The following is a 10,023-nucleotide window of genomic DNA, read 5'->3' as shown; positions in this document are numbered from 1 at the left end:
ATGGCTTAGTTGATTAGGTGGTGTTGGGTGCTAGGTTGGACTTGATGATCTCAAAGGTCTTTTCCAACCTGGTTAATTCTGTGGTGATTGAGGGTGCTGGGGGATGAGAAGCTCAACAGGAGCCAGCAATGTGAGTTAGCAGCCCAGAAACCAACCCTGTGCTAGGCTGAGCCCCAGGAGCATGGGCAGCAGGGGCAGGGAGGGGATTGGAAGAGGCTCCCTGGAGGTGTTTCAGGGAGGCAGAGCTGTGGTGCTGAGGGCCATGGCTCAGCCCCAGCCTTGGCAGAGTGAGAGAATGGTTGGACTGGGTGAGCTTTAAGGGCTGTCCCAAGCATAACCATTGCATGACTGATTCTCAGCTGGAACTACAGAACCACTGCAGTACAGTTCAGGGACAGCAGAGGGAAGCCAAACACCTCAGCAGCCCTCTCCTGCAGTCCTGGCACAGACACCAGCAGTGCTGCCTGCCCCATGCAAACCTGCCAGACAAGTGACTGACAGCATGGCTCTGCTCTGCCTCTTCCACTGGTGTGCTGCATGCTGCCAAGCTCCAGGCTGCTCCCTGCAGGTGCTCCTGTGGTGATGCTGGGAGCCTGGGAACGCTCACAGGCAGAGCACTTGAGAGTAACTTTATGAAGCATTCAGGCAGGAGGATAATTTGCTAATCCTGGAAGGTCAGGGGTTGCAAAGGATCTCCAGAGGTCATCCAGTCCAATCCCCTGCCAGAGCAGGGTCAGCCAGGGCAGGGCACACAGGAACACATTCAGATGGGTCTGGAAAGTCTGCAGAGAAAGAGACTCCACAACCTCTCTGGGCAGCCTGCTCCAGGCCTCCAGCACCCTCACACCAAAGAAGTTTCTCCTCATGTTGAGGTGGAACTTCCTGGGTTCCAGTTTGTGTCCCCTGCCCTCTGTCCTATCTCAGGACACCACTGCAAAGAGCCTGACCCCTGCTGCTTGCCCCCCACCCTTCGATATAAACATTCATAAAATCCCTTCTCAGCCTTCTCCTCTCCAGACCAAGCAGCCCCAGGGCTCTCAGCCTCCACACACACTGTCAGGCTGGGTGCTGGACTGGCCCCTGTGCTTTCTTCCTTGTTTGCTGTTTGCTCCACAGCAGCTCTGCTCATTTCCACCCTGGACATACCATTTTTAGGGTGATTTTTTTTTCCAGCACCCATCACCCTGACAAGGCTCCCAGGAGGTCCAGCTCATCCCCTTCACCAGCTGTACAGGATGGATTCCCTTTCACCCAGAGTACAGAGGTAAGGCAAATGCAAATATGATCAGAACAGCTTTCTGTTCCCACTCTGAGCTGCAGCCAGCTGCACATGAGCCACGGTGTGCCCAGCTGAGCAAGAAAGCCACCAGCAGCCTGGCCTGGAGCAGCAATGGTGTGGCCAGAAGGAGTAGGACAATGATTGTCCTCCTGTCCTGAGCACTAGTGAGGCCACATCTCAAATATTGGGACACTCACCCCAAGGAGGACATTGAGAGGCTGGAGCATGTCCAGAGAAGGGCAACAAAGCTGGGGAATGGTCTGGAGAAGAGGGCTGGGGAGGAGCAGCTGAGGGAGCTGGGGGTGTTTGGTGTGGAGGAGGCTGAGGAGAGACCTCATTGCTCTCTGCGGCTCCTTGAAAGGAGGTTGCAGTGAGGTGGGGTCAGCCCCTTCTGTCTAGCATCAGGTGTTAGAAGGAGAGGCAATGGCCTGAACTTGTGCCACGGGAGGGTTAGGTTGGAGAGGAGGAAAAATTTCTTTGCTGCAAGCGTGGTGAGGGATTGGAAGAGGATGCCCAGGGAGGTGGTGGAGTCCCCATCCCTAGAGATATTCCTGAACCCTGTGGCCATGGCACTTGGGGCATGGTTTGGTGGCCATGGTGGGGTTGGGTTGAGGGTTGGACTGGGTGATCTTGGAGGTCTTTTCCAGCTTAAACACTTCTGTGATTCTTCAGTGTACCCCAAGAAGCTCTGGACATGCAGTTGACTTCCCCTTCAGCTTCCCTTTCAGAATGGTCTGGGTTGGAAGGGAGCTCCAAAGCTCATCCAGTCCAACCCCCTCTGCAGTCAGCAGGGACATCCTCCACTAGATCAGGTTGCCCAGAGCCCTGTGGAGCCTCACCTTGAATATCTCCAGGGACAGGGCCCCAACCACCTCCCTGGTTTTCCCCTCTCCTAACTTGTGGCACCCACATTTGCTCCCCTTTTCCCATCCTCCCCAGTCTTGCTGGATCTCCTCATCTGGTGTTTGTGATATGTGTGGCCTGGGATCTTCTCCCTGGCCCCCAGCTGTGTCAGATCACTGCTGCTGGTTCTCATCCTGTGACACAAACCAGGGTTAGCCATGGGCACACCAACCTTAACATCTCTGTTCATCTTCACACACCCCCCCACCCCACCCCCAGCAAGAGGGGTAGCAAACCCCTCCCAAACAAACAAACAACAAAAAACACCCAAAAAATCCCAAACCACAAACCCAAAACAAACCAAACCACAAAAAAACAACAACAAACAAACAAAACCCACCAAACCACACACACAAACAAAAAAAAAAAAAACAAAAACCCCAGAAAAACCCCAAAACAACAAAACAAAAAACCCCAAAACAACAAAACAAAAAATCCCCAAACCAACACAACAAAAAGAACACCAAAAAACCCAAAACAACAAGAAAACAAAACCTTAAACCAACCAACAAAAAGAACACTAAAAAAACCCCAAAACAACAAGAAAACAAAAAACCCCCAAACCAACAAAACAGAAACCCCACCCAAAACAAGCAAAAAAATCCCAAACCAACAAAACATCAAAAAACACCAAAACAACAATAAAACGAAAAAAAAACAAAAGCAACAAAACACCAAAAAAACCAACCAACAACAAACAACAAAATAAAACAAAACCCCAAACCAACAAAGCAAAAAAAACCCCAAACCAACCAAACAAAAAAAAACACCAAAAAAACCCCAAACCAACAAAACAAAAAAACACACAAAACAACAAAAAAAACACAAACCAAAACCACAAAACAACAAAACAAAACACCAAAACAACAAAAAACACCAAAAAAACACAAACAAAAAACCCAAACCAACAAAACAAACAAACACCAAAAAAAACCACAAACAAACAAAACAAAAACACCAAAACAAGACACAAAAACCCCAAACCAAGAAAACAAAACCCTAAACTAACCAAATAAAAAGAACACAAAACCCCCCAAAACAACAACAAAAAACCCCCAAACCAACAAAACCAACCCACCCAAAACAAAAACAACCAAAACCCCCAAAACAACAAACCAAACCAAACCCCAAAAGCCACAGAACAAAACAAACCCACCAAAAAAACCCAAAACAACAGAAAAACTCCCTAAACCAAAGCAAACCAAACCCAAAACCCCAAAAAACCCCAAAACAACAAAACAAAATACCCCCAAACCAACCAAACAAAAGAACACCAAAAAACCCAAACAATAAACCAAAAAAAACCCAAAACAACAAAACAAAGCAAACCACCAAAACCAACAAGAAAACTCCAAACCAGCAAAACAAAGCAAAAAACCCCCCAAACCAACAATAAAAAAAAAACCCCAAAGCACCAAAACCAAAAAACCCACAAAAAAAACCCCCAAACCAACAACCCCCCATACCTTGGCCAAACCCCACCCAACCCAAACCCCTTTGCTGTACCAAATAAAGCTGATGGTGACACACAGCCAAAAATAACTCCTTGTGTTAAGTGCAAGGGAGGAAAGCCTCAATACAAAGCTTGATTGCAACCAGGTTTCAATTTCACCAAGTTTAAATACAAGACCTGCCTTAAAATAACTTCTGGAGACACATCTCTTGCTCTCTCTCTCTCTCTCTCTCTCTCTCTGTCTCTCTAAGCTGATTTGCTTTCACCAGGTCTGTACAGGTATCCAGTTGTAACACTTGACAGTAGTCTGCTGAAGCACTCAGAGGGCACACTCTGAGCAGTACACACTGGAGATAGTTAGGTTCATGCCTGTCCCTCCTCTTCCACCAAGGGTCTGCAAGCCCACGTTGAGTCCTCGCCTCCGCCAGGTGACCAGCCACCTGCTACCCCACAGCTCCCCTGAGCCCCTGCCCCAGAGTCCCACAGTCTCCTCCTTCCAAGGCTCACTGGATCCAGATGGTGTTGCCCCTGTCTGGCCTGCGAGACTCCACTGTCAGCTCTCCAAAGGTGGAGAAGAACTGCTCCATCTCCTTCTGCAGCATGGCATTCCTCTTCTCGGCGTCCTCCTTGGCCCGCTCCGCGTTGCGCATCTTGATCTCCACCATGGTGAACTTCTTCCGCTCCTGGTCCAGCTCCTCATGCAGGGCCAGCATCTCCGTCTCCAGGCTGAGATTCCTCTGCTCCAAGCTGCCAACAGCAAGCACAAGCAGACAGCTCCTCAGGGGCAGAAGCTCAAACCACCACCACCACCACATGCAGCACAGCCACGGGGCGTGGCCTTCAGAAAGCCTGGACTAGGGTAGGGAGGTGTGTAAGGCAAGCCTGGCTTACCTGGGGAGGTGTAGCCAGCAAGCCTGACTTACTCGGGGAGGTGTAGCCAGCAAGCCTGGCTTACCTGGGGAGGTGTAGCCAGTATGCCTGGCTTACTCGGGGAGGTGTAGCCAGCAAGCCTGGCTTACCTGGGGAGGTGTAGCCAGCATGCCTGGCTTACTGGGGGGTAGCATGCCTGGCTTACTCGGGGAGGTGTAGCCAGCAAGCCTGGCTTACCTGGGGAGGTGTAGCCAGCATGCCTGGCTTACTCGGGGAGGTGTAGCCAGCAAGCCTGGCTTACCTGGGGAGGTGTATCCAGCATGCCTGGCTTACCTGGGGAGGTGTATCCAGCATGCCTGGCTTACTCGGGGAGGTGTAGCCAGCAAGCCTGGCTTACCTGGGGAGGTGTAGCCAGCATGCCTGGCTTACCTGGGGAGGTGTAGCCAGCATGCCTGGCTTACTCGGGGAGGTGTAGCCAGCAAGCCTGGCTTACTCGGGGAGGTGTAGCCAGCAAGCCTGGCTTACCTGGGGAGGCGTAGCCAGCAAGCCTGGCTTACCTGGGGAGGCGTAGCCAGCAAGCCTGGCTTACCTGGGAAGGCGTAGCCAGCAAGCCTGGCTTACTCGGGGAGGCATAGCAGGCAAGTCTGGCTTACCTGGGGAGGTGTATCTGGCAAGGCTGACTTAGCTGGGGAGGTGTATAAGGCAAGGCTGACTTAGCTGGGGAGGTGTACCCAGCAAGCCTGGCCTGGCAGGTCAAAGGAGGTTCTCCTCTTCCTCTACTCTGCCCCAGTGAGGCCTCACCTGGAGTACTGTGTCCAGTTCTGGGCTCCCCAGTTCAAGAGGGACAGGGAATTGGTGGAGGGAGGCTACAAAGGTGCTGAGGGACCTCTGGAGATCTTCCAGTCCAATGCCCTGCCAGAGCAGGACCAGAGAATGCAGCACAGGGCACACAGGAAAACATCCAGATGGGTCTTGAAAGTCTCCAGAAAAGGAGACAAAGAGACACCAGAACCCCTCTGGCAACCTCTCCAGAGGTTCCTTCCAACCACTACCACTCTATGACATCACAAAAGCAAGGCCAGAGTATGCCAGCACCAAGGGACAGGAAACTCAGTGGTGAGCACCCCTGCAGGGACTGCATCTAGTGCAGGTTGCTGGCAAGTCATGAGAGAGGAAAAAGGTCAGGGTTGGAAAGGACCTCAAGGCTCAGCCAATGCCAACCCCCTGCCATGGGCAGGGACACCTCACACCACAGCAGGTTGCTCACAGCCACATCCAGCCTGGCTGCAAACACCTCCAGGGATGAGGCTTCCACCACCTCCCTGGGCAACCTCTGCCAGGCTCTCACCACAGTCATGAGGAAGAACTGCTTCCTAACATCCAATCTGAATCTACCCATTTCTAGTTTTGCTCCATCCCCCCCACTCCTATCCCTCCCTCACACCCTAAAAAGTCCCTTCCCAGTTTTCTTGGAGGCCCCTTTGGATCCTGGAAGGCCACAAGAAAGTCTCCTGGGAGCCTTCTCCTCTCCAGCCTGCACAACCCCAACTCTCTCAGGCTGTCCTCAGAGCAGAGCAGCTCCAGCCCTCTGCTCATCCTCAGGGCCCTTCTCTGGACACCTTCCAGCCCCTCCAGAGCCTTCCTGCAACAGAGGCTCCAGACCTGGCCCCAGAGCTGCAGCTGGGGTCTGAGCAGAGTGGAGCAGAGGGGGAGAATCCCCTCCCTGGCCCTGCTGGCCACACTTCTCTTGCTGCAGCCCAGGATTCGATTTGCTTTCTGGGCACACTTGTGGCTCACGTTGACCCTCTCCAAAAGGCAGTGAGACAGCAGAGCCAAAGCCTCCTTACCTTTTTATCCTTGTCTCATACTCCACTTTTTGCTTGGCCATCTCCTGCTTCAAGCTGGACACCAGGCTGTGCAGAGCACTGTGGTTGTTGGTGCTGCTGGCCACAAACGTTTCTCCGTTGTCGCTGCTGCTGGTGGCCCGGCTGCTGTGGGCCCCCACGCTCCTCCTGTCACTTTTGTTCTCGTAATCATCTGGGTTAGAGAGGTCTTCCTGGGCTGGGCCATCCAGTACCGAGTCTTCAAAGGTCCCCACATAAAAGTCCTGCTCGGGGCAAGTGGTGGTGGAGGAGCGACAGGAGTTGGAGTGCTCGGGGAGGGATATTTCACAAGAGGAGGTGGACCAGGTGGCGCTGTCCACGCTCTGCTTGTCCTCAGAGTTCCCCCCGGAGAACTGCTGGTGGACATTGTCGTAGGTGGACAGCCTGTTGTGCTGGCCTGCCTCGCTCAGGCCTTCCCTCTGCCTGCTGTCCCTCAGCGTGACGAAGCCGTTGGGGACCCAGCCCAGGCTGCGGCCGCCCAGGGCATTGCCGTGCCCCTCGCTGCCCACCAGCCCCAGCCTCGCCCCCCCGTTCTGCACGCTCTGTGTGCCCATCTTGGTCACGGCCCCTTTGATGGAGGAGGTTCTCCTGGCCTGCAGGCTGCAGCTGGGCAAGGTCTGGCTCTTCTCAGGGCCCTCCAGGGAGCTGCTGAAGGAGCCGTTGGTGACGATGCCGCTGCCCTTGTTGAAGGCAGGGTTTTTCTTCACCGTCAGCGGAGGGCTTCTGGTGACATCTGCCTTCTGGAGGCTGTTCCTGGGGCTGTTTGTCTTGCTGCCTGGCAGGGCAGGCTGAGGCTCACCGTCCAGGCTTGCCCTCTGGGGAGACTCGGGCTTCTCCCACGAGCAGTGCCTCACGGCAGCCTCCTTGGCGGTGTTGTTGTTCTCCTTGTTCTGCAGCTGCCCCCCAGCTGCTTTCTTTGGCGTTTCGGTGTTGTTGTTGTTGCACACCTCTGGTCCCAGCTGCAGGTCTGTGTCCTTGGGAAACAGCTCCTCATGCTTGCTGATCATCACTGACATGAGCTGCTGGACTACTACCGTGCCTGGAAGGAGACACCGAGCACGTGGTCATTAAGGGACTGCTTGGTTGAGGGCCTAACTGCACTTAGAATAGAAGCAACCAGGTTGAAGAGACCTCCAAGCTCATCCAGTCCTACCTTTCACCCAGCCCTGTCCAATCAACCAGACCATGGCACTAAGTGCCTCATCCTGGCTTTTCTTGAACATCTCCAGGGATGGTGACTCCACCACCTCCCTGGGCAGCACATCCCAATGGCAAATCTCTCTCTCTCTGAAGAACTTCCTCCTAATCTCCAGCCTATGCCTCCCCTGGCACAGCTTGAGACTGTCCCCCCTCCTTCTGCTGCTGGTTGCCTGGGAGCAGAGCCCAACCCCCACCTGGCTACAACCTCCCTGCAGGTAGTTGTAGAGAGCAATGAGGTCTGCCCTGAGCCTCCTCTTCTCCAGGCTGAACACCCCCAGCTCCCTCAGCCTCTCCTCACAGGGTTTGTGTTCCAGTATCCCAGTGTATCAGAGGCTGGAAGGGACCTCCAGAGATCATCAGGTCCAACCCCCCTGCCAGGGCAGGATCACTTAGGGGAGTCTGCACAGGAATGCATCCAGGAGGGGGAATGGCTTCAAACTATAAAAGAATAGATTTAGATTGGATGTTAAGAACAAGTTCTTTAGCATGAGAGTGGTTAATCACCGGAAAATGTTGTCCAGGGATGTAGTTGAGGTCCCATCCCTGGAGATATTCAAGGTCAGGCTCAACAAGGCTCTGAGCAGTCTGATCTAGTGGAGGAGGCTCTAGTTGGAAAGTCTCCAGAGAAGGAGACTCCACAACCCCCTGGGCAGCCTGCTCCAGGGCTCTGTCACCCTCACTGTAAAGAAGTTTCTCCTCATCTTGAGCTGAAATCTTCTATGGTCAAGTTTGAAGCCATTGTTCCTTGGCTTATCACTGGGAGCCACCCAGCAGAGCCTGGCCCCCTCCACTTGACACCCACCCCTCAGCTATTGATAGACATTGATCAGATCCCTCTCAGAATTCTCCCCTCTAGACTCAATGTCCCCAGGGCTCTCAGTCTCTCTTCCTAGAGGAGATGCTCAAGTCCCCAAATCATCCTTGTGGTTCTCTTCTACTTTCAACACTTCCAGGCTTGGAGCCTCCACAACTTCTCTGGGCAACCTGTTGCAGTCCCTCACCACCCTCATGGGGAAGAATTTCATCCTCATGTCTCATCTAAATCCAGCTTCTAAGGTGTAGTGGTTTCAAACTAGAGAAGAGCAGATTTAGATTGGATGCTCACAGAATCAGCCAGGTTGGAAGAGACCTCCAAGATCATCAGGTCCAACCAATCATCCAACCCTAACTAATCAACCAGACCTTGGCACTAAGTGCCTCATCCAGGCTTTAGTTAAACACCTCCAGGGATGCTGGCCCCACCACCTCCCTGGGCAGCCCATTCCAATCTTTCTTTCTGGGAAGAGCTTCTTGCTAAGATCAAGCCTAACCTTCCCCCTGCACAGCTTGAGACTGGATGTTAGGAAGAAGCTGTGCACCAGGAGGCTGCTGGAACTCTGAAAGAGGTTGCCCAGGGAGGTGGTTGAGGCTCCATCCCTGGAGATATTCCAGGTGAGGCTGGACAGGGCTCTGGGCAACCTGATCTAGTGGAAGATGTCCCTGCTGACTGCAGGGAGTTGAACTGGATGAGCTTTGGAGGTCCCTTCCAACCCAGGTGATTCTATGATTCTTCCAGTTTGAAGCCATTAGACCTCATCCTATCCTTGCCTTGGTAAAAAGTCCCTCCCCAGCTCTCCTGTAGCCCCCTTCAGGTACTGGAAGGCTGCTCTAAGGTCTCCCTGGAGCCTTCTCCTCTCCAGGCTGAACAGCCCCAACTCTCCCAGCCTGTCCTCAGGTGGGCAGAGGTGCTCCCATGAACACAAACACTCAGCAAGCACTCAGCTGGGACAAACATTGACACAGTGCACCTCTGTGTGCAACACCCTGACCATTTAACTGCCTGAGGTGCCTCCAACTACTGGGCCAAATCAGCACCACTTCTTCTTTCCATCAAACCAGGCCAGCAGGCCCCACAGACCCCCTAAGAAGAGGAGGGAAGTATCACAGAATCACAGAGCTGTTGAGGTTGGAAGAGACCTGAAGGTTTTGAAGGCCAGGCTGGACGTGGCTGTGAGCAACCTGCTGTGGTGTGAGGTGTCCCTGCCCATGGCAGGGGGCTTGGAACTGGCTGAGCCTTGAGCTCCCTTCCAACCCTGGCAGTTTTGTGCTATTTGATGCAAAAATATGGGAAAAAAAAAAAGGATAGTTTGCTGCCTGACCAAGCCAAACATTCACAGCAGTTATCCATCAGGCTATGAAGCTCTACAGAAGTGTGGAGGTAAGAGGAGCTACCCCTGCAGCCAGACTGGGAGCTGTGGAGGTACAAAGAGAGAGAGAGGGTGAAGGTGAAGGGAGAGGCAGCATGCACTCATGCACAGAAAATGTCTCTTCTGCAAGAGACAGGAGGAGACAGTTGGGAGGAAGAAAACAAAGCAGGAAAGTCTCTGGAGATTTCTTCTCACAGGATGATGTAAGCTGTGCTAACAAGGACCTCAGTGACACAGTGAAGCTTTTCT

The 10,023-nt window shown here is 53.0% G+C and overlaps 1 protein-coding gene across 2 annotated transcripts in view; it reads right to left on the bottom strand.

Moving 5' to 3' along the window:
* Positions 1–4,138: 4,138 nt before the first annotated feature.
* Positions 4,139–10,023, bottom strand: part of ARHGAP24 (Rho GTPase activating protein 24) — a 210,888-nt gene continuing 205,003 nt past the window's right edge. For both annotated transcript variants that reach the window (XM_054392282.1, XM_054392283.1), the window contains 2 exons: positions 6,353–7,427; positions 4,139–4,382 (listed from right to left, as the gene is read on the bottom strand). In XM_054392282.1, the coding sequence (XP_054248257.1) occupies positions 4,139–4,382; positions 6,353–7,427 (1,319 nt within the window). The remainder of the gene's footprint in view (positions 4,383–6,352; positions 7,428–10,023) is intronic.

The sequence above is a fragment of the Indicator indicator genome, chromosome 25 (assembly GCF_027791375.1).
Source record: "Indicator indicator isolate 239-I01 chromosome 25, UM_Iind_1.1, whole genome shotgun sequence".
Classification (NCBI taxonomy): Eukaryota; Metazoa; Chordata; class Aves; order Piciformes; family Indicatoridae; genus Indicator; species Indicator indicator.
The sequence above is the reverse complement of the archived record's forward strand: the minus strand, read 5'-3'. Positions and strand labels throughout refer to the sequence as shown.